Source organism: Drosophila guanche, unplaced genomic scaffold (assembly GCF_900245975.1).
Source record: "Drosophila guanche unplaced genomic scaffold, DGUA_6, whole genome shotgun sequence".
In the NCBI taxonomy this organism is placed as follows: Eukaryota; Metazoa; Arthropoda; class Insecta; order Diptera; family Drosophilidae; genus Drosophila; species Drosophila guanche.
This window is the reverse complement of record NW_022995743.1, coordinates 17,929,895-17,954,991: the sequence shown is the minus strand read 5'-3', so window position 1 is coordinate 17,954,991 and position 25,097 is coordinate 17,929,895. Positions and strand designations below refer to the sequence as shown.

Sequence of the window (25,097 nt, the reverse complement as noted above, 5' to 3'; positions counted from 1 at the left end):
CGGCAAATGCCAAGCTCAGCATTCAGATCCTCATCCTTATTCCCATTCCCATCCGCACCGACACACGTGCATGCAAACATACTCGCATCATTTGATATTGAATAAGAGAAATGCCAGCCGAGAGTATGAATAAGTAAAATGCCAATACAGCGACAGAAAAAGGGCATGCATAACGGGGCGAGGGGCTGACTTGCATGTACATACATATGTACCTAGAGATGGCATCGTGATTCATGGCTTTATGGCTTAAATGATGTAAATGTCGCAGAAAAATATCAATCGATTAGGAAAAACAGTTCCAGAGCGCATCTACCCAATTCATGATGAATCCACATCCACGATAGCTTCTCAGTTTTAGTCACGAATCACGCTCGCATCATCCGTTCCGCTTTCAGAACGTTGAATGCGGAGGGCATAGAGTGGAGGCCGTGGAGCCAAGTGGCAGCAGTGCTCGAAGCGAATGAAAATCAGACCAGCAACAGGGATTGGATTGGGTCTGGTCGATGGCCAGTCCAGGGCAAACGGGGAGACTGGAGCTGTGGTCCGGGGTTCGTTGTATGTATGAATGTATGTGTACGAGTATATGTACTTACTACATAAATATATTCTGTATGCTGTTTGGCATGCAAATTGTGTGCTGCGCCGTTCTGGCTGGCCCAGTCATGTTCGTGAGGGGGGGAGCGGTGTGTGGGCCGCGTCTCTGGCGCGTTTCCAGTTCAATGCACAAAGTCTTGTACATACACGAAGAACTGGCAAAGAGGCAGCAAACAAATAGCAGAGGGAGAGAGCGTACAGTATAGAGGGAAGAAGAAGTGACAACAACGACGATGTTGGCAACGTCTTCAGCTGCACACACACACACAGACAGATATTGCTGATGCCTATCTAAAAGCATATTAAGAGTCTGCAACAACAGCAACTGCAACTACAACAACTGTGGTAAGTGTGTAAAATGATCAGCAAGTTGCAAAATGCAACACGAGACGAAGAGAGAGCCAGAGGGGAACGGGACCCGTGCCATGCCATGGATGATGTGGATGTTGGATGGATGCAAGGTGCATTAGGCAGAAGGTAAGGCAGGTCCCATTAAATTCCAGAAATTTATGGAGATCTGGCAAATTAAAGAAACTTTCTTGGTGTCACCTAATATTAAATACAACTTGGGGGATGGTACAGGACAGGACCGTTTCTTTTGATTGTGGTTAGGTGAGGACAAAGCACTGCCAAAAGCTCAGGTATTCCCTCGAGAGAAAAAAAAAATCAGAGAAGCAAAGGCCAAATCAAGCCAAGGCTTGAAAATATGGCGTAATACTAACACATTCGGTTCAACTAATAGGTACTCCAACTGCAACTCCAACTAAAAAGGTATAATACCTTTTTCCCTATTTGCAAAGATCTTGGATGTATTGGATTTTAAGTTTTTTAATTACCGTTCACGTTCTCTTGAAGTTTTTTAGAATCTAGAACAAGAAGATGGAATGCAAGTGTTCCAGGATTTCATCTGATTTCATTTTTGAAGGCTTTCCAAAAAGGTATCGCTGGTTTAAATTTAAAGACTGGAAGGGTCTCAAAAAAAGTTGTGAAATTTATGAGGTGCGGCACTACTATTTCATTGAACACAACTGTATGTACATACATAAATACATATGTAGACACGTATCGAAATGGCTATGTACATACATATGTACATTCATAGATACACACGGGCCACAGTGAGTGCGCAGGGAGCGAGGTGGGGCGACAGTGGCACACGTACACCCACTCGTTCATTTAATTCGAAATGCCTAAAGGCAATAATAAAACAATTCCACACACCCTCTCATCCCCACCAACAACCAACCAGCAACCACTACACACCCCTTCCCAGCGCCCATCATACAACTCGGATCGGCAACTGTTGGCTGGATAACCATTTTGGTCTGTGCCGAAAATAAAATCTATTGTCTGCCAAAAAGTTAACGCACTTTATTGCCATTGTTCGCTCCCGGCTGCAGGGAACGAACGGCGAATGGACAGGGGGAAGGAGGACGAGATACCATGCTCTACTCAAGTTCTACTCCAGTCATTTGTCAAGTGTGCTCTCTGCCTCTCTCACACTAAAGCAAAATATGTAGTCAAAATTAACAGAAGAAAAACCGTTAGCTCGGCTTACCCTTTCACATATACAATATATGCATAAATTTTGGTTTTGTTGCCTTAAAGTTTCGTATTTTTAACACAGAATTCCCCCTACTGTAATTTCTTCCCTGCAGTGCAATCATCTTGTGAAATTCAGAATACTCTCTGCAAGGGTATAAAACCACAAGCAAAGAGAAGCCGAAGATGCATGAGAAAGCGAGAAGGAGCAAGGAGAAAAAATGTTGGCAATACAATATTTTGCCATTATGTCGAACAATAACAAGTCGACATAAGTAGATGCCGGAGACGGATGGTCGTGGGGAGGGGTGACTGGGACTGCAGAGGGAGAGACCCAGACAGCAAGAAACGAGAATCGAAGCAAAGGCAGCGAATAGCTGCCAATTTCAGGCTTAAGTGTTCTTTTCTGGCTTTCATCCTCCTCCCGTTTCCCACTCTTCATCAACGGACCGACCGACCGACACTCCTCATCAGATAATGGGCTACAAGACATTGAGCCAAAGAGCAACGACGCATATGAAATTTAATACCACTTCACCTTTATTCTTTTTTCTCTTTTCTGCTTTGAGCGGCATATGCTCTTGCTCCATCTCCCTCCCTCGCGCCCTGTGCCTGTGCACTCTTCGCACTTTTGACCAGAGAAGACAGCAGCAGCAGTGCTTGAGCGCTTTATTAAGCGCGTATTTACAGCAAGGAAAATGATTTTGTGTTTTAATGAATTCACCACCGCTGTGTTGTGAAAAGCCATCGAGGGAAATGCGGTCACTTCGTGGACAGCAGCAGGGAGAGAGACGTTGTGTTGTGTGGGGTGGGTAAAATAATGAATTAACAAACACAATTCTCATTTTATGCCTCCACGAAAATGAGGCAAGAATTAAACAAAAAAGGAGAAAAGAGTGCGCACACAGACACACACGCTTACATACATATCGCATGAGCAAGCACAAACAATTCGAAAGACGGTATAAAGATTGTCAGGGGAGTTGAATTGAAAAAGAAACTCAACGAGAAAAAGGAGAGAAAGACAGAACACACAAGCAAAACCAAGAGAACTTCGTCTGCTCTCTCAGTCTATGCCAACGGTGATGGAGAGGGAAGCACAAGAAACTCAACAAAAGGAAAGCAACTGGAGAGAAGGCAAAACGAGATGGAGAAGCACTGTGTGGATTGCAGGGAAGGGGGAGGAGGACACACACATTAATATTAAACAAAAAGTGGATGCAACAGAAGCGCCAGATGGGGTACGGGGGGACTGCCAGCCAAATGGGAAGCGAAATATAAACGACAAAGTTCGCTCGGTCCTTAGCTTCCTCTCCCGTTGCTCCACAAGGAGATAAAGCTGAGGAGTAGGGGAAGAGGAAGAGGAGAAGTTGCTCCTTGTGTCTGGGCCTATGTGCTTGTGGTGGGGGGTAGAGTAGGATAGCGGAGGGCAGAGCAGAGTCCACGGCAAGCCCTCTTTGGACAATTTCAGTGGCAGCCACCACGTATCCACTGCTTTTAGCTGCTCTGGCAGGGGGACATTTGGCAGGAGGGAAAACGTTGACAATGAAAGCCAGAGCCAGAGGAGCGTTGCCACAACAACAACAAAAGAGGGAACATTTTGACTATGGAACCCACATAGAAGTGACTCTACTCCTCACTCGTACGGGATGCAATCCAATCCAATGTAAATATGTATCTGCATTTCTATGTTGTGCTTTCATTGTTGCCTGCCAAGTAAATCCGCACTCGGAAAGTATTCATCGCAAAAATGTTTTCCCCATACACACATATGTACATATGTTCGATTATAATTATAAAAATAATTACCTGACGTCGAACAGGATGTTCGGTAGAACGTTCATAATAAGACGAATTTAATTTTAAATTATTTTCCATAATTATACACGTCGTTTTTTTCCACAATCCAAGCGATGTGCCCTTGACGACCGATTAAAACTCAGAATTAAGAAAAAGTTGATGCTATATTTTAGAGCTAATTTCTATTAAATGTGGTCCACTGAAATATTTCTCATTTATTTTTTTAGATATTTTAATATGTTACACAGATTTTGAGGAATAACTTTTCTCAAGAATCACCTTTCTTGTAGTTGATAATAGTAATCGTAAATAAGTATTAACTTGCTAAGAAAATACCAAAAAAAGAGCGCAAGAGTAAACTTTTGCGAATTTGAATAGGTTTTCGCATAGAAAGTTAATGAAATGATATGCCAATGTTGTATTTTATTAATTTTGATAAAAATATCGCTACGGAATTACATGGAAAAAGCCTTTGTCGACCTCGTCTGCAAATGGGTCTTCCATATACTCCGCAGTCGAAGCATTTGCCCGAGCGAAGTCGTTGTGTTTGGCTTAATTGAGCGTCGTAAATCGAGGCGGAAGCATTTGAATGCCATTAAAAGTGAATCAAAAGCCAAAGACAAGCTTCACACAAACTGGAAGCATGCGATTGGGAATCGGATCGGATCGTATTGTGATTAATTGCTGGCGGACACACTCTCCATCGGATCTGCCAGACAGGCGGGGTGGGAGGGGGCAACAAATTGTAATCCGATACGGGGGACTCTGAAAGAAATCGATTCGAAAAAATCGAAATCCAAAACAAGTCGCATTTGTTGTTAACTGGTTTGGCTTGGGCAACAAAAAAAAAAAAAAATTCCACGAGGCATCTGAAAAATGTGCAATTGAAACTAATTCGGTTAAGTGATGTGGATGCAGCTGTAGCTGTGGAGGGGGAGGGGCCCCAGTTGGAGCATAAATTCACGACTCGGCCTCCCGTACATGGATGTCGGTTAGGGGCTGGTGGCTGCAGTCTGACTGTGCTGGCATGCTGTGAAACAAGTTGCAAGTTTGGCTAGTCGAGCTGCACGCACACAGCATGCAACAAATTTGTCAGCATTTTTATGGAGCTGCTGAGCTGCTGCTTTCTGAGCAAACAGTTGCAGTTGCCACAGCAGCAGCCACAGTCGAAGCAGCCACAAAAAATGAACAGACAAAATTAACACCGAATCAGCTGCGCGAGTGGTCATTTTCATTAGCTTTAATCTCGTTTACACAAAGATACTTTTCGCAGCGCAAACACACAGTTTCTACTCCCAGTTTGGCTCCAACTACTGGTGGAAAAGACTCTTAAAGAGCAGCAGCAAAACCCCTCCTATCCTCTCCTTCTATTGAATATACTACGAAAAGTGCATCAGTAAAATATGTTGGAAAGGGGGCGGGCGGTCTGTTGTAGCAGCCTTTTGGCATTGTTTCTTTTCCGTTTTCATTTTACTATTTTTTTGCAATATTTTAGCTGTTTTTGTTTTGTTTGCTTTTGCCCCAAGTTGATTTTTTGTTTGCTATTTTCTCACTTGGCAAAAACACAAAAAGGAACACACAAAAAAACGTTGCAGCTAATTTGCTTTTGCGGCAAGATGGAAGAGGGGAGGTGGGGAAAGGGGAACCTCTTTTAGGTGGCGGCTGCACAAAGCGAAAAACAAGCAAAAGCAAAAAGCCATTTCGCAATTTTCAATTGTTGCACGTCAAAGTGTTAAAACGGCACGCGATTTATGGCCAACAAACTCACACTCACACACACACACACAGACAGAGACAGACAAACTAGTGTGTTTGTGTCTGTTAGTAGCTGCAGCGTCTTAGATGCGCTTAATTAGGCAAAAGGCAGCCCCAGTCAACTCTCTCCCTGTCTCTGTCTCTCTTTTTATTGATTTACGGCCAGCAATCAAGTGTGAAATTGACATTCCCCCCGTCCACCCGTCCATCCACACCGAGGCGTGTAAATATTTGTGAAAATATTCAAAGGTGTCTGCCCCGCTTGCCGCTCGCCACAGCCAACCAACGGATAGCGTGTGTCTGCATTTCATTATACCCTCGTTGATCGGACGGGAAACATACCTGGGTGGGCAAACTAATGCGTTTCCAAGATAGCTTAAGTTCGTTTGATTCTCAAAAAGCTCTATCATGCGAGTATCAATAGCATAGGGTATTAAAGGCTTCGGCCTTTCCGTTCCTGTTTTCCCATTCGCATTTCGCATTTCCATGATTTATTCGAGGCTCATTAATTTGAGCTGGCGAGGGGCTGCAGCAGGGTGCAGAAGTGTCGTCTATCTGGCCATCGTTCAACTGCGGCACTAGCAGCAGCGCAAAACTGGAAGTTGGAAAATGAAATCAAATTGCGTCCATTAATCCCCCATGAGACCGCTCGACGCGTGTGTATTCATCCAGCGGATACCGTTTGTCAATAGCCGGCGATCAGGTCCACGGAATTCAGCCTGTTTCTCTCTTGACTCTTTTCAAATTGAAATGCAACTAATTTGTTCTACCCTCTCACCCGGCACACCTTCATCCTTGGGTAATTGTCGTTTTTGTTAATGTTGTTGTTGTTGTTGTTGTTGCATGTTGCATGCAGTTTGTCCACACACATAAATTACGATAATTATTAAATGCAACCACAAAACGAAGGCAGTCAAGCAGTAGTAGAATAAATAAAAAACCGAGAAAACTCAAACAAGAAATAATGATTAGTAGATTTTCTACCGCATCATGGGATACCCATTACTTAAGTTCCATGCTCCCATTCCATAGAGGAATCTTGGACTCGATCCACAAGGCCAAGAGCAACGGAATCCATGATGGCTTCCACTTATGACAAGAGTCGTATAATACCAAAACAAAATAAAACCGAGCTCTGATCGATTACACCGGGTATATGGCATCGAAAACACAATCAAAATGCATCGACAGGTCGCCTGCCATATTAAGCAATTTCCACTGTGAGGCTAGCTCCGCCGCCGTCTTCTTCTACAGAATGCACACAATTATCACGCAAATGGCTATAATAATCAAGGGGATAACAACTGTTATACGTTTAGCTATCCGATACACGATAATCACGATAATTTACGTAAATTACAGAAAAACAAAACAACAAAGAAAACCTCACTGAAAATTAAACAATTTACAAAAGACAAGCACCACGCCCCATTAATAAACATGAAATATTGTGCTGCGAAACTTTTTGTATTTAAATCCGAAAAGTAATGTAAGAAAACATATTGAATTGTATGTGTGTATGTACATATGCGTGTATGTGTATGTATGGATCCACACAGAGTACAAAAATAAACGTGGGGTCCATAAAAAACAAACACAAAACAATAATAATACATAATAGTGGTATTATACATACATATGTATACACTTTTAAAGACCAGACAGCGGGGGGTAGGGCCTACACGATGAGAAAGGAAAGGGTATACGAACTGAAAAAAACTTCAGTATTGTAGCATCAGAAATAAAAAATGCATAATCAATTCATAATACCCCGAGAAAATTAAGCATCTAAATAAAATATGGATGAAAATTGTTTCCAATACAATAACTATCCGGTAATTTTTAAGTCTTTTAGGTTTTTCAGTTGAAGCAAATAGTTTGCGGATCATATTTCCAAAGACGCCACGCATCAAGTATCCTTGCAATCAGATTTATTTAGGTCACAAAGGTCCATCTATCCATTCATTTGTCTGTCCCACTCAACTCTAAACTTGCCTGTGTTTGATTATTTACATTTTTCAAATACCTATGGAAGGCGGGGGGTCGAAGATTTTGATTTTGCATGTCGGTCTTAGCGTATGTACGGTAATTAGAGACTTGGCTGATAATTAAAGCCGACCCAGAATATATTTTTAGAGTATTCTGAGCGTTGCAAACAACTGACGGAACTAATATTACTCTCAATGAAAGCAGGGTATACAGTATACACAGAGAAACCTTGCCACAAGTTTCATTTGCGTTGCGGGGAAGCCAAAGCCGCCAAATAAAGAATCATCAAAGATATCAAAATATATATGAAGGAGGGAGCAAAGAAGAAAATAGAAGGCCCAGGTAAGAGGGCTGGGAGTGATTGGAGCACCTAAAGCCTCGGTCGCATCGGACCCAGCAGGCGCTCTCATTCTTGTCGTTGCTTTGGTTTTTGTTGGTAGTTGCAAATGCTTATCTGGTATTTAGAGAGACAGCAAGAGAGAAGGACAGATACAGAAGGGAGGAGGGAGTAGCCAAACAAACAAACTCAACAAAACGAGAATGAAGGAAGAAGAGAAAAAAGGGGGAGGGGATTGCTTTTTGCTGGTGCTTGATGGACTTCGCCAACCTCGAAGACCTCGCCAGTCCAGTCCATTCCCTGTGCCGTGTCCACTCCCTGAATTTGTATACCCCCCTCCACCATACAGCTAACCGTAATTTTCATGACTGACAAACGCCGCAGCACAGCCGAAAAACAGCCATAAAGAGAAGCAAGAATAAATGTACAATGACGAAAAAAAGAGAAACAAAACAGCGAGAAAAAAATACCCGACAAATCAGCCGCTAGGCAAATAAACAAAATGAGTTTTCGGGACGCGACTCACGAACTATCCAAAGACAATGGCCGGGCCAATAGATACAATTCTTTTTAGCGTTAAAGGTGGATACTCCCACTACTAATTGGTAAAGCTCATTTGTAATATATTTGCATAGTAAGTGAACCTGTGAAATGTACCTAATTCTAATATAAAATAATATATAATAATTTAAACGATAAACTGCTGTGCATATTACGACTTACTGTGAACAAAAACTTCCACTGAGACTAATAAATGTTGAATTTTTCTCAGCGCATAATCTACTTTGGTATTTCAGACTAAATTTAGATTATTTCGTTCGCGTTTGTCTATTTTTGGCAGCAAAAATGATCGGCGCGTGTAGCTGCAAAAAATACGTATAACATAATGTCAACTCAGATAAGACATAAACAACTCAAAATCCACACGGGGTTTGCTGTTGTTGTTCTAGTTGTTGTGGGAATTCAAACTCGTTTATCATTTTGCGAGACACTTTTGAGTGGGGTACACTCAATTAGCCAGTTATTTATCTCTATCTGGAATACAAAAATTGAAACACTCGATGAGCGGTCTTGGACTTGGTAGCTCCAGGAAAGCTAACCTCTAAACTTAATTGCAACTTTCAGAACGGCTATCTTGAAATGCTTAAAAAAATAATAATAAATAATAAACAAATTATATGAAAGTCGAAAATATCTCCATCTGGATGAAAATAAAAATAAAAGCCTGATAAATTATAATTAAATAATATGCAAATATTATAATTATGAGCTATTTGCATTGACATGATCCATGAGGGACAAATGAAAATGGACTTTTCGGAAAATGTTTGCCTTTCGACACAAGAAATAAATATTAATTGCGATTATCGCATAGTGATAACGCTTTATTTACATTCAATAATTAATTTTGTTTTATTTATTCAGTTTTTACAGACACACACACAAACACACACACACACAATAATGAATTACACCCCCCTCCATGACCAATGTGTGACACCATCCGTAAGAAGCGTTTAAATTGAGTTATTTGCACAAAGTGGAATAAATACGATTGTGTGCATAAATTAAATTAAAACTTGTTTAAGCGACATGACATTAAGTATGGTTTTTATGGAGTTTTCGTTTGTTTGTTGTTGATTCCTGCTCATCCACACGAGATATGTACATGTGTACGGGTAGATACATGTGTATGTGAATGCGAATGGACGTATCTGGATAAATATAATTTATCCCTGTGGCAGGCAGCATAAATTAATTATCAAAAGCATTCATTTACACGGCTGACTGCGCGAACCAACACCCGCTGTTCCTCCCACAGCGACAGGGCTGTATCTGGTATCTCACAGATGCCCGGCGAAGCGAAGTCAAAGTCGGATTCGAAAACATCATCACAATCAATTTGCCTCGTTTCTCGTGATGGGAATTGAGTTTAGTGTTTTGTGTGTTTCGTATCTTCCCCCATTTTCTCGCACGGTTCACTCGGCTGCTGGCCCACATTATCTAGTGAACGTGGAACGCTTTCGTGCCTCTGGTGCTTTTGTTTCCCCTTCCCATTCCCACCCACCCCTTCGCTCATTGTGCCACTCATGCCTTTGTTTTTTGTGCCTCTGTTTTGTTGCTATTGCCGTTGCCCTTGCTGTTCCCCTCTACATGTGTTTAGCGTGTTCAGAAATTTGCTTTTTTAATGACGCTCTTGTTGATTGCCGGCTATTTGTTTTTGCACCCCTCCCATACCCGAATACCAGGGGGCCCATACCCTAACCGCTCGCTGTTTCCCAGAAATGATCTCAAGACGAGGGAGCTCGATATGAAATCTTGGACGAGTATGTGGCAAATTTGATGCCATTTATTAATAGTTTGATTTACTTATTCATGGCGATTCTCATTTGAATTGCATGTGGATGCGTTTTCCGTGGAGCATTTGATGTGGAACACAAATAAAATGTGTATAGAACCACTCGAATGTAATTCACTCAGTCAAGTGAGCGTTTGCGCTTTTGAAATGCAAAGTGGATAATTCTCTGGATAATTCTCATAATATAAATAATAACATCTACACACCATTTAAATTTGTCCATAAGTATGTACATATGTACATTTAAAATTGGAATTGCAAACATGGAGCTCAGCTCTCTCGTTGCTAATTTGAATGGGCGGACGACAGAAAGACAAACATGCAGACAGTCGAAGGCGTGGGCGTGAACGTGGGCTAGTGAAAAGCAAGCGTTTGTCACTGACGGCTGACAGTTCAATGAAAATTGAACAAATCAATTAGGTGTAATCGAATCGGCCCGGCACAGGGGTGGACTTCTCAGCACAGTAGCTGTGGCTGTAAGTCCCCAACCCATGACAAATGGACAAATAACTGTCTACGGGCGGACTAGGGGACGGGGTCGCGTCGCAATGGCTTGGGTGCCACGATAGCCAAATAGCTCCAGGCGGCCAAGCAGCCACCTCAACACATGCCACCAATTATGCGCGCTGCAATTTTATTTGGATAATGTTTTGTCAGTCAATTCACAGATTCAAATTGTTGTGGTTGAGCAGCGACAGGAAAGCGCGACAGTGGCAGCGGGAGGGAGGCAAAAAGGCAACCAGCAAATGCGCCGACTAAAGCTGGTTAACGTGGCTCTTGCTTGTTTGTGTTCCATCTGTATCGCTTGCGGTTACAGTGGTGGTAGCCTAAGATGAATGCGAAAGAGCTGTGCCATGTACGGTTTGAAAAATACAAAAATCAGGAGAGTAGTGGTGGTCGGTATTTGAACATGTGGCCAGGTCCCGAGGCGAGGCTCGGCGAGGCTGACTCGGCCTGCTGCTATCGCATTGCTTTCTGGCAGCTTTTGCCAGAAAGCGCGCAGTGTGACAAATTATTTTGTATGAATGTATGTGTATATAGAGACATGTGCACAGAGCGCGGTACGGTGCGGTTCAGCGCCATTCGCGGTTTTCTGCTGCTGCTGCCACAGCTACTGGTGCTAATGACCGTAACTAAGTTGGCGTCACGATTGTGCGCGCCACTGGAAACGCTGGTCCTCTCTACCCCCCGATCCCGTTCCAACCGGTGCCGTTGCTGCGGCTTGCTTTGTCGTAGGCCCAGATCAGGCAATCCCGGCTTGGCCGACCATTTGTGTGAAATATTTTTATGTTATCTAAATCTTTAATTTGTATCTACATACATATGTACTTATGAAAACATATCTACATATCTATTGACATGCAGTTATGACTTAAACAGTTGTTTAAATAAACAATTTGGCATGTTTACAGTGGAGCTCCACTTCAATGTTTATCCAATCGAAGGCGAATCTGTCGGACCAAATTTACACACGCGAGTTATAAGACAAAATGTTACAAGAGGGATTCTACTTCCGGAGATAGTTGGGGATCCTCCTAAATTCAATAAAAGTCATTGAGAGCGGTACTCAAAGAGTAAATAGGGTATATTGTATTTTTGCACAAAGTGAATGTATGTAACACACAGATGGAAGCGTTTCCGACCCCAAAAAGTATATATTGTACATATATTCGTGATCAACATCAATAGTCGATATACATATGTAAGTCCTAGAGTCACCAAAGTTTGTGTGAAGATTCATGTTATCACACTGTCACAAGTATATTTGAAAAATTCGCCCCACCCTTTTCCGCCACCACAACAGGGCTTAATTTATTTATCTGTATACTATCAAATCACCAATAAGGATCAGATTCAATAATTATAATAGCCAGAATGACGAAATTCATTTGCAGTGGTTAGCCCCCACCCCTCCCAACAGCAATGTTTATTTTTTTGTTCATTCTCTCATTTCACACTCTGCCTCATGCAGTGTGCGGCTCTGTGGGAGGGGGGAGAACTAAAAGGGCGTGCTGGTGTGAGAAGTGACGTATAATTATGTAGATGTAGTTGTAGAATACATACATATACATACATATGTACATACAGACTGAATATCGGGTATAAAAGTTGTGACGCGTACAAATCTTCTCACATATGTACGTCCCGACTCGTTTGTAATATTTATTGCTAAAAAAATTACCATACCATTATCAATTTTGTAGTCGTTCAGCAAAACAATAAGACTTCATTAAATTGCTAAAAGGCTTCAATTGAAACACCTTAATTGGAATTAGCTCGGAATATGTGTGTTTCAGTGAGCGTGTGAGGAGTACGGACATGAGGGAACAGTGAGTGGCGTGCGGCAATTCATCAAACTGGAAATAATTTACTCCTTTCTCGCTCTCTCTCTACCTCTTTCTCTTTGCGAGACAGCTATCTCCTCCACACCACAGAGTCGGAGCAAGATAGGAAAGATGAGGGAGAGACTTGCACAATAAATTGACTGAAAATATTTATGTAAATATGTACATACCAAAAGCACGAGAATATAGACACGAACATACATATCTGGAGGATGCTCACCTTTTTATAAATCCAAAATAATCGCAATTTCTGCTCTTGATATGCTCGTTCCTTTCTCATAGACAGCATCCAGTTGATGGAACGGGCGTGGGGGGTGGGTTGATGAGAAGGGAATTGGGCAGGTGATGAAGAGCTGTGTGGCGAGGCGAGGTGCGAACGAGGACTCTGGCAGCTTTCTGGCCTGTTCGCTCTCCTCCTCTTCGGTGAGTGTGAGTGTGAGTGAGTGAGGGAGAGAGAGTGTGCGAGAGGGCGTAATAATCCACAAAAGAAACGCCAGGCACACACACACACACACACACACAGCACACAAACACACTTACACACACACGCGCGCTCTCGCTCGCCCAGAAAGACGACGGAAAATGTAAATCCACAAAATTTTCCTCTGTTTCGAGTTTGCTGCTGGCTTGCTTGCTTAGCTTGGCTTGGCTTTGCCAAAAAGCAATCTCAAGAATTATTCTCCATTTATGTAAGCGGGGGCCAGAACGAGACAGCCAAACTCGTTGGCTCTTTTTACGGCCTTTTTTTCTTTCTCGTTCTGCCGTTGGTGAATTTTCTTCTAGTTGTTTTTCACTGCTTTGACACTTTTTTCATTCCTTTTTCGACCAATGTTTAAACTTTTTATGAGGTTTGTTGTTGTTTTTTTTTTTTTATTTCTGTGCAAATATTCGAGAAAACGGCACATTGAGTAAGCGGGTTGAGAAGAAGCAGAGGGAGAGAGAAACTGCGACGCGTGTCCAAGCTCTGTTGCCTGCTCTGGAGAACAGAAGCTGCTTCATTCCACGCACCCGTACGTATGTATGCATGCATATACACATGCATGGACGTGTGTGGGCATAGGTATGAGTATGGGTATCGAGTCGGTGAACAGAGCTTGAGACACAAAAAATGCACGGGGGAGTTGTATGACAAAGCGACCGACCGAATGAACGAACGAACAAGCGACAGACCAACCGACCGACAGAGCGACCGACGACAACCCAACGCTTCACCTTGCACACGCGCCCGCGCAGACGTCACAATCAGAAATTAGTGAGAGCGGCGAAACGACGACTTCGGCAGAAGAGAGAGAGTCGAACGTTTGTCGGCGTTCTTTTACCGCAATGTTTGTGCGAAACATAAAAAAATCTCTTTCATACATACACACACACCATATATACAAAATTATTCATATATATATATATGCACATGCGCCGCATTTACAAGAGCTGACACAGCAGCCTCCGCTACTAACGATGAGAGAGTGAGAGAAACGACAGGCACACTATACACACTCAGCGCACACACACTTTGGCAAGTTTGGGGCCAAGCTGTATAGTAATTTTATTCCGGTACTATTCCGACTGATGGGGCTTCTGCTTCTTGCTGCCAGCAGCAACATATTGCCAGTGCCACATTCTCGTTCCTCATCCTTTTTTTTACTACTATTATGGCGGCTTTGGCTTACTACTTTTTACACCAGTGTTAGTGCATAGTATTTTTTCCTTTTGGGCAGCTACAAGATGAGTTGCCGCCGAGGCATTGAATGCGATGATTACGCTGCCTTTTTCATACCCATGCACATACACGCACGCACACGCTCCAACACAAACACACACACGCACACCAGTCAGACCCCAAGTGGGTAATTTGTTTTATGAGTAGCGGCAAATAGCACTTGTGTATGATTGTCGCTGTTGTTGCTGCGGCTTCTTGTGAATGACAGACGGCAACGAGTAATAATTTTTAATGCGTTTTTGGCATTTCTACGCCGCTTGTGTTAATTGCTGAAACCGCGACGCGACTCTACGTCAAACACACGCACGCACACACACATGCTTATTGATCGCTCACGATCGAGAAAGAGAGAATGGGAGAGAGCAATAACACTTTATGTTGCTGCTGCTTTAAAATAAATTGAATTCAATGCACAAGTAAAACACTTTTTCGTCGAGATAATTCGGTGATTAATGAACGATTTTGCATACTTTTTTTCACTGGGTACAAATTTTTCTTAGCTCGCAAAATGTGTGGCCAAAATGTTGAGTTGTAGGTGTTTTTCCACACAATTTATTATGTTTTTCACAGCATTATAGTTTTGCGACAGCGTTGACCGTTGCTGTCGGAACGAAGCGAAGAAGAAAACAAACGCGCATAAATTGAGAGGCGAGAGTGGCTGGCAGCGAGCAGGGTTGTCAGGTGTGTGCTATTGACACTCGAGTGAAACACACAACTGTAAAATCGCTTTTGCGTTAATTACAGGAATGCATAGCAGTTCATTCTTGTTATTATTCAATGTTTAATGGCAGGCTCAAAACCACAGATTGGAAGCAGTGGTAATTCGAATTTCACTGCTGCGGAAACAGCCAAGCTGACAACCCTGCGGCATTTCCAACTCGTACACATATTCAATGGTTCGCACACAAAGGCATTCCCATGCATATACACAAGTCAGCCTCGCTCTCTGAGCGAATGTTTTTAAATGGCGGCTTTTTTACTCTTCTCTCTGCGCATATCACGAAGGTATAGTAATGGCAAGGAAAGGCCCTGCTCTCTATCTCTCTTAAACAAGTATGCGATTGAAACGTCTTATGACAAGAAGAGATATGTTTCGTGGATGCCTCTCCTTATTATTAGAGTACCTTAGTTTTGTGACGCCATATTGCGCAGTTATGTATGTTCATCTCTTTCCAATTTGTTTACAGTGCCGTCGTGTGGTCTCACTTGTCGGCGTTGTTGCTGCTCCTTCTTGCACCGAACTTTTTATTACCGTAACTGTTGTAGTTGTAGTTGTTGTTTTTTGGCCTTTGCAAATTGTTTTTGGTGAGGTCCTCCGTTGTCAATGTGCGTGCGGGATTGATTACTGATTGGCATGTCGTTTGGCTATAGCTGGTGGTGGGGCGATGGTTGCTCCTCTTGCTTCTCTGCTTATCCTTGTCGGTTGTTTTAGGCAGCTTTTTACCTTCTCCAAAACACACACCCCACACACAGAAACACACCGTTATGGTCCCACAGGCGGAAGGAGCCTTCCATCCAGTTGGTTGCTGGCGCGGTAGGCGGTATACATATAATGACATAATGAGATTTATTAGGCGCAAAATAAAGCCATAATGTTCCATTTGACCTTTGTATAACTTTGACAGTGGTAATTTTTGCTGTCCTGTGGATACGCCGGCCAGAGCTTATTATTTCGATGACAAGGCAAGCGGGGACAGAGGGAACCCGGAGAGTTTCAAAAGTGGCCAAGTTGCTTTTGTATTCATTGAAGTAAAAGGCAAATAAGTGGTATCCCTTTGGGTGTCCTATCCAGGAAGGAATTAAAAAAAATAACTGATTGGCGGCAAGACTTTCAGTGCTGATTTTTGGTTTCGGTGCATACTTTTGGGCGGGTGGCGTAAATATTTACACTAATGTATGTTAATGTGGTTGTGGATATGGAACCGTTCTGTGACAAATCCGCCCCTGTTCCGATTTGTTCATCCTTTTTGGTTGAACCTGCCAACCTCGGTGCCCCTCAACTTTATCGAAACCTTGTTTTTGTCAATGCGCCAAATACGAGTATGCAGGAGGAAGTGTTTGCTTGATGTTTTTCCATCGGCATTCGTGTACGCTCCTTCAATTTTATTGCCATGATTTTGATTTCTAGTTGGATTTGACTTCTCCTCCCCCACACACACACATTTCAGGCCTTTGGGGAATTGATATCCTTGTGAGCTTTTTATCAAAGTTCAGTTCTTTTTCATTTTATTGCTTACACACAAACATACTTAGGTTGGATGGCGAATGGGGGATGGGGAATGTTCATGTCCTGCACCCAGGGGGGCCTGGGTAAACAGCATTTGTCAGGGATAGCAATATTTCATTCCGGGATGGACCGCTGCCATTGGATGCCCTCGGGTTACGGCTCAGCTCCTGGCCAAAGGACTTAGAAAGGCCTCACAAATCCCGGCTCGTGTGTCTGTGTATGAGTGCGTCTCTTGTCAAAATGAAAGTAACCCCCCAGGAGGCCTTCGGTTGTGTGCGCCTCATGAATTTGGATTTGCCCAAAATGTTTCACATCGATTGAGCGGTCAACCCGACAGCGGGGACATCCGGCACTCAAAATTATGTAATTATGTGCGTTAAAAAGTGTGCAAATAAACAGAATAAGACGAATGTTAATGAAGCTATTATTATTTTATGCGCTCTTTAAGCAATACGGAGCCCAGGGCCCTGCCCAGAATTCAAGGACACAGCATGAATAATAAACGGGAAATTCGAGGAATAGAAAATGGATAAATATTTGTGCCAACATATTGTCAGTCGGGAACCCGGGTTGGTCATTCGTACTGATCGAAAATGGGGAAAATGAAAATGAAAAGCGTTTCCCCAGTTGTCAGCTCCGTTGGCTGCGATTTTGACAGTTCCCACATCCATTGCCCGCTCAGCCTCCTCAGCCACGCTTGTTGCAAAATATGATTTCATTGTGCTCAAATTGAATTAAATTTTGGGAGTGGGACGAGGGACAGAGAAGCAGGACCCAGGACTCCATCCCGAACACCGAACACCCGAAACCTACCAAGCCTCGAGAGTCGCAGCTGCCGTGCGACTGTCTCTCCGTCTCTGTCTGCTCTTTTGGGAGCTTTCAGAACGGAAGCGGATATTTTCAACGCGCCATTGTTATTTTTTGAGTGCGGGAAATTGTTCGTCTCATCTTGCATCCCGCCCTCCCCTACTTACTGCTCCATACCGAACGAAAGCAAACGAAGCGAGGGAGCAAACCAAACGTCGCCCTTTTTGCTGGCGCTACTCTCTCCCAGGCTCGCCCTGCCGCACACTCTCCTCAATGTGTCTGTACGTGTCTGCTTGTGTGAGTGTGGCTCTCATCCGCTTCATGCTTATCATTGTGTTGGGCTTCATCGTCCTTCTGCTTCTTCACCGCCCTCCAACCCCTGGTCGACAGCCTTGTTTGTGTTGTAAATATAATTTTACGACTCTGCCTCCGACAGACTCGACTCCGGCTCGCTGCTGCTCCTGCTCCTGCTCCTGCTCCTGCTGCTGCTCTGTCAGTCATTGCGTCAGTCAGTCGCTTGTTCGTTATTTGGGCGGGCTTCGCACTTCCACACTCCCCACCCAGTCTCCTTTTCCCGTTTGCCCTCCATCAACTGTCGCTGCTTTTTGTCTGTCGCTTTTTCTCCCCCACTTAACATTTTATTAAGCGAAAATGCTTGTGCCGTAAAATGTGCGCTTACATGTTGCCGCCCACGCGGTCCCTTCAGTCCCTTTTCGCTCCACCATTTCTTTCCGCACGCACCCTTCGTACCGAACAGGCACTCGCACCCTCACCCAGCCACTACCACTGCCACTCCCACTCACCCTTAACTGTGCCCTTGGGCTGCTCTGCCGCAGTCCTCGTCGTCATTTTCATTTCCTGTGGTCGTATTTATGCTTTTTATTTGAATTGATTTTATTTCGCTGCCTTTTCCGTGTGGCGTGAGTCCCGCTTATTCTTGTGCTTGTATCTCTTTCTGTGTATCTCCATCCATCTCTGTGTCTGTTTGTGTCTGTGTCTCTTTGTGTGTGTGTGTGTGTGTGTGTGTGTGTGTGTGTTGCGTAGTTAATACGTTGATTTCATTTTCATTTTTATGATCCCCTTGGCCACTTTAATGGTAATGTTAATGCTATGATGATGATGAGGATGTTTAAAAGTGAACCCAACTAGGAATTACACTTACTGCTGTCACATGTACATACCTACAGACATAACAAAATTGGTGCAATATTTATTCGCAATTCACGGAGATTCATTTAAAATTATACATATGTAAGTATGTATATGTACATACTGATGTATGATGCTAGAGAGCTGTGTGATTCTTCTTAGGCTAATTAGGGACTTCGTGGTTGAGAGGGACTCAAAATAGATTCCCTCAGAGACTTGATGCCATGTGTTGGACATGCGAATAAATGGTAGCTAGCACCTAGTGGGATTTGTTATATTATTGGAATCTGTGAGTTACGCCCAATTAAAAGGGAAAATTCTGCCCCCAAGGCTGGCTAACTTCTCCTTTAACGGCCAGCAGCAGCAGCTGAAGGCTGAGGGCAGAGCGTTAATGGCCTGGCATACGCATGAGGTCGCCAATTACATGGCACAAAACCAACCGCACAGCGAGTGGCAGTGGCAGTGGCAGGAATATGGAACTTGCTACATCATGACGGGCTTACGGCCAGCAGAGTGAAGCTAATTTTGATGGCGAAAGAGCAGCAGCAGGGGATGATGTTACCACTTAATGTACACAGGAACAGGAACAGGAACAGAGCCAGGGACAGGTCCCGGTTGGCGTCAGCTATGTCTGCGTGACACCCGACACACGGACTTCCGTGACTGAGGGTCGTTCTCTATCCTAAAACCGCACCGCGCAAAGATACCCTCGAAAAACTATCAAAGTTAGTGGCACTTGAGCGGAAAAAGTTTTTGGCAGTTTTGCATTGCTTTATAATCAACTTGCACATAATTTATATGCACAAAAGTTGCTCCAAAACTCACAGGCGCTCCCACTCTCCTTGCAGTCTATTTATCTGATAAAAGGGCGCCGCAATGAGCAGAGGTTTACCGAGACACACCCACACACACACAAACCCATTGAGAGCTAAAACTAATCTCAACAAATTATCTTTCTAGCATTCAGAGTCTGTGAGTTGCCTACATTCGGGGTTTTATTTCCTTTTTTTTTTGCTAGAGAGAAAGTTTTGAGTGTGGGTGTCGGGGCTGCTGCTGCTGTGTGCAGAAAGTTGATGCGATTATGATTTTCAATTTCCAGCAGTCAACGCCGACCAACGAGAATGGACATGAGAGTCCTGGAGCTCCAAGGATGGGGCGATGAGACGGCTCCGCACAGGACAGGACAGGCCAGGACTGAAGAGGACGGAACGGATCGCGACGGAACGGGAGGGGAGGGGAGGGGACTTGACGGGACAGAGCAAACACAACCACAGGGCAGAAAGAAGAACTATGGCAAATATGATAGATGGATAATGTTGAGTGAGAAAGAGAGAGACGGAGAAGGGCGAGAGGACGAACGTCTGCTTGCGGCGCTCAACAATAAAATGAGTTTTGCGAGTCCAAGTCGAAGTCTGAGTCAAGCCGAGGCTGAAGCTGAACGGGCTGCCGAAAGGCGGCAGCTGTTTCACTCCCAGGCAGTTCCAAACAGTAGCAGCAAATCCTCAGCACAGTTATAACATTTATCGTTTGCAAACTGCCGGGCACAGAACGACAGAGTTGGTCCACGGCGAAAAGAGAACAAAGCGTAGAGGGTGATAGCAAGCAACCGAACTGCTTACATACGTATGTACATACATACAGATGAATGTATGTACGAATGCAAGGGAGAGGCACTTACGATGCACAGTGGTTGACGGAAGCTAATTGAACTTGTTCAAAAACTAGCCAGCTTGATTTGCACAGTGGGTGTCGATGGCATTTTAATTCTACTGATGCCTAATATAAACGCGAATTTCCACCGGGAACTTATGAGCGTCTTTTCCGTTTTTCGTCCTTTCACTGATCCCGAGATTCTATAAATCACTTTGTTCCCATATTTGATTTGATTTATACACAACAATTGTACGTTTTGTGCATGTGCGTGTTTCGGGTTACTTTCCACTCTACCTCGTTTGCCTCGTTTATTTTTCATTCCTGTTCAAATTATATTGTTGACCATCAACAACGTGCCCGCCCGTTCCTCCTGACCCCGTCTCACTCCCAACTCCTGGCCCGAGTCCCAGTGAACGGGCCTCGTTTTGGTTGTATCGTGTGTAGCCTTTGCTCGTTGATTTTTTCCCAGTTCGTTTGACTGACAGCATCACCAGCAACATACCATCAACATACCAGCAGAGCCAGCCCAGTTTCCAGCCTTTGTGGTTCCCCAACCCGACCCGACCCGACCCGATCCCAGCCAGTCCGTCCAGAACCCTTGTCTCCCTGCGTGTGCAGCCCCACGGAGGCATCAACATTAACGCGCTTCGTTGCCGCTCACCCCATAATCCTTTCAATATTTAAAACATTTTTTATTTTAACCTTTTTTAACCTTTTTGTTTTGTGTTGGACTGCGCCCTCTGTCCCTTCTGCAGAGGGTAGACCTCTTCATGGAGTCGTTTCTCGACCCCTGGCGCAAATATTTATGGAATAAATACGTCCGCATTCCGTGTGCTCCTTTGATTGACGCCCGCTGACGCTGTCCGACGACCCTGCGGAGGCAGAGCCATCCTAAATCACCCTGAAGCTCAGCTCGGCTCACCCAGTCAGTCACCCGGCATCGTCTAACGACAATGACATGTTTATCCAGGCGGCATACCAAGCCGATCATTTACACCTCTGGATAGAGGATGGATCCCCATTCGCAATTCCATCAATTACAGCATTTAATCAACTCGTTTCGCCAGACTCGGCAGGCAGACTCAGCCTCGAACCCGGTCCCAGCCCAGCACAACCCGCACTGGCCACCTTCGCCTGAGCCTGTCGATGCCCAATAGCGGATGAGACACTGCGAGAAACAGTCTGATGAAAACCTTTCGACAATCTACTAATCGTCTAATCTGCTAATAGCAGACTAATGCCACAACTAACCTTCCGTTTAGCTGACTTCTTGCACAAGTACACTTTGCATTTTCTCCCAGTGTAGCAGCAACCACAGCAGCATCAGCAGAATCGAATGAAGTTGGGGCAGATGCAGACGGAGAGGCAGAGGCAAAGGCCGAGGCAGAAGCAGATGGTACGGTAATTACGTAAATGAAATCAGAATGGAGGTAAGCTGCATAGGGCTGCCAAAGGAAGGCCGCGGGCAGGAAAATTGAATGACCAGTTGATCTGGGTGGAGGTGGGCATGAGTGCTGTGCGTTGTGTGTGGCCTGAGGGTGTGGCTTGCCAATTGTTTTCGGCCCCCCCCCCTGTTGTGTTGGCCACTGGCCACTGGCTGTGGCTGCCAGTGCGAGTGTGATGGCTGATGAAATATTTCGGGTTTGGCTACACAGTGGGCTCACAGTCATCTTTTCCAAAATAAGTTTTGCCCAGCGGGCATAATTGCAATGACAATTCCAGGACTGCATGTGCGACCCTGTTCCTATGTTCATTTCTCATCTGCCATTCAGTTACTTAACAGTAAAGCAGTTGCGTGGAACTTTGTGCTCTTCAAACACTCTCCTGTCTCTGGTCTCCTTGAACTAAGCGAGAAACCAAGGGAAAAGATTAAAAAGCAAAAAGCGAAAATAAATTGAAAGCCACTTTTACTCCTGGAAGGACACCGCTGTGCGAGGAGATGGTTGCTGAAGGATGCGATTGAAATGAAATCATTGAAACGCAGACGGGAGATGCTAGCTTCAGCTCTTCCCCTTTTGCCATGCAACTGTGCGTATGCGCATTGGCGACGACAGACGACAGACGACGAAACGAAATAAATTTAATTATGAAAAATCGCTTCGCCCTCGATTGAGTACCTAAAAAATCCAATAAATCATTCGACATCCCCAAGTGGAATTAATCAAATTCTCGCCAGAAGTTTTTCCATTTGAAGTGAGTCGAGAGGCAAACAATGAAGAATGAACAAAATATGGAGCAGAGTCGCCGAATACAAATCTATCAAGTGTCTGCAATGATAATTTTTTCGCTGCTTTATTTGCCGAACCGTCCCGACCTTCCCACATGAATCGCTTTCTCTTCAATCTCTACACGAACCCAATTTCCGCTCCTGTCAGGATAGAAAGAAATCAAGGGAGAGGGGAGCCTGGCCGCCTAGGGCGGCCCTTCAATCCATAAAAAAGAATCGTTTGCCGGCTACAAAGGTCGGGCGAATAAAAATCAAATTTAAAACGTTAAGAAACTCGTCCTTCGACCGAGTCTGCAGCTCCGGGTCTGGCTCAGGCACAGTCGAAGCCAAAGACAAGGACAAACGACAGGAAGTTAACCAGGAACAATAGGGAGGAACGGATGGGGGTTGTTTTTGTGGAGACGGCCAGGTTTGGGGGTTTGTGCGCTCGCACACAACTAAATGTCGCAATTTTACGAGTCAATATAAAGGTGCCTGGGGAGTCATTTACAGGCTCACAGCGGTTTGCCTTTCGTTGGGTTTTCCTGGGTAATAAAATTGTTCGCAAAGGACAAGGGACGTGTGACGGGGAACGAGGAACGGTGAAGCCAACGAACGGTTTTCCGCACTCGCTGCCGAAACGAAAATGAACGAGAAGGGACGTGTGAGACGCTTCCTACGCATCACAACTTTTATACACGGCACTTAGTACAACATCTGTACCTTAGCGGTTATTTGTCAAATTGTCATCTACATCTACAACACTTCTTACGCCAACGCGTTAGCTCGCCCCCCGCCCCTAGACCCACACAAATATAAGCTGCGGGACGGGGTGGGTTAAAAATCGGCAGAGGGACGGCAGAGGCAGAGGCCGCATAATGAAGAAGCAGAGTATGAATGAGAGAATGTACAAAAAACAAATATAAGTTGCGGGGCGGGGTGGGTTTAGCCACTGGAAATTAATTTCCTCATTGTGGCTATAATAATGATCCAATCGGATCCCAATTTGGTGATCTGATAGATATGGTCATTCCCTACGAAACGGAACTTTTTAGTTTTCTTTTATCTTCCAAATTGTAGATTTGGGAGGCTTTAGCCCTTTTGCGGGGGCGGAAGGGGGCGTGGCTCATTTTAAAAATACACTTGTAACAGTGTGAGCATACAGAAGTCTGGATGCAAAATTTGGTGCCTCTAGCTCTTATAGTCTCTGAGTACTAGGCGCTCAACAAGATGGACGGACTGACGGACAGACAGACATGGCTCTATCACACGGCTATTGATGCTGATCAAGAATATATATACCTTATAGGGTCGGAAACGTTCCCTACTGTGTGTTGCATACATTCACTTTGTGCACAAATACAATATACCCTATTTACTCTTCGAGTACCGGGTATAAAAACACGTGTACGGATGGGGTGAGGGACGTGAAGGCATGTCCTTGATAAAGCCAAATATGATGGCAATTTTTATGCGTTTTGCTGAAATATTCTACCTATGAGGCATGAGGCATAAACTGGAGCTAAAACGTAACCTGGCTCCTGCCCAGAATGAATTACGAGCCAAGCACGAATTTTATGTGACAAATTTACGAGAGCATTTGGGTGTGTCCAATAATATATTATTAATATTGAACAGTGGACGCACTGTCAGGTGTACAGGATACAGAAAGCACAGAGATGAGCCACCACCAAAATCCGATTAAGATTTTTCACTACGGAGGTTCAATATCGGCAGCTAATATCGGGTTGCTAATTGTGCATAAATATATTCACTTATCACTAGGCTTAATCACAGAGTGCTGAACCATCAGCCATGCTCCATTCTTACATATACTAAAAATATTAACAATATGGCAAGAACGTCTTTAAAGTACTATTTTATACTAGAGGTTGAGGAGCTAAGCTGAGTTATCCTCTGTGAGTAGTCCTGCTCGTCAGTTTTATTGATAAATGCGCCGAGTTTTTGGTGGCTCGGGCCGTGCAGCCATTGCAGTTGCCGTGGACAATGATGTCGCCATTCCGGATGGTAATTTTGGGTATTTTTAAGGAGCCTGGAAAGGTTTTAACAATTATCAGAGGACTCTTCCAATAAAATATCAGCTACTGGGACTTACGTGCAGCGCCCTCGTGGACCAGAAGCAACAGCAGCGCCAGCAGGGAGACCAACAACGGCATAAACTTCATTGCGACGAGAAATAAGACGGCAGACTAACGGAGACTTGCCCTCTGACTGAACTTTTTATATGGCTCACTGATATATTCGCATATATGTATATATTCGCAGAAAAAAACCTATAGCTTGTTGAAATCTGTGGATTTTCCCCTGAGACACATGCTGGTTGAACAAGTAAAATCCCCTCTAACTTGATAACCTATCCAGTAAAGATGACTCGAGACCCATACGCGCACGCAATGCAGCTGTTAAGCTTATATTGTAAAGCTTTCGTAAATGTAGTTATAATTGTGGATGCTGATAGGTCCAGCATAGAAGACTAGAGACTACCTAGTCTCAAAATATCCATAACTCTGAAATGTGAGAAAACTGTTCGTTCTGTTCGATATGTTTCTTCTCCCAATTCTTGATCCTCCAAACGTTTATGATATTCATCGCATCC

The 25,097-nt window shown here is 44.1% G+C and overlaps 2 protein-coding genes across 2 annotated transcripts in view; both read right to left on the bottom strand.

Moving 5' to 3' along the window:
* The window catches only part of LOC117592393 (pneumococcal serine-rich repeat protein), a 77,070-nt gene extending 63,402 nt beyond the window's left edge, over positions 1–13,668 (bottom strand). Inside the window, exon 1 of the mRNA XM_034286110.1 lies at positions 12,942–13,668. The gene's annotated coding sequence lies outside the window, so the exon portion shown is untranslated. The remainder of the gene's footprint in view (positions 1–12,941) is intronic.
* Positions 13,669–24,130: 10,462 nt separating this feature from the next.
* On the bottom strand, positions 24,131–24,724 carry LOC117584271. The gene is made up of 2 exons (XM_034273086.1): positions 24,597–24,724; positions 24,131–24,533 (listed from the first exon to the last, which is right to left on the bottom strand). Exons 1-2 carry the CDS (start codon positions 24,664–24,666, stop codon positions 24,391–24,393), a joined length of 213 nt encoding a protein of 70 aa, XP_034128977.1. The 5' UTR covers positions 24,667–24,724; the 3' UTR covers positions 24,131–24,390.
* Between the last annotated feature and the right edge of the window lie 373 nt (positions 24,725–25,097).

Excerpts from the sequence above, each read along its gene's own strand:
- LOC117584271 (XM_034273086.1), bottom strand. The coding sequence starts at position 24,666 with ATGAAGTTTATGCCGTTGTTGGTCTCCCTGCTGGCGCTGCTGTTGCTT. Across the intron at positions 24,534-24,596 it reads GGTCCACGAGGGCGCTGCAC|GCTCCTTAAAAATACCCAAA; the intron begins GTAAGTCCCAGT and ends AAACCTTTCCAG.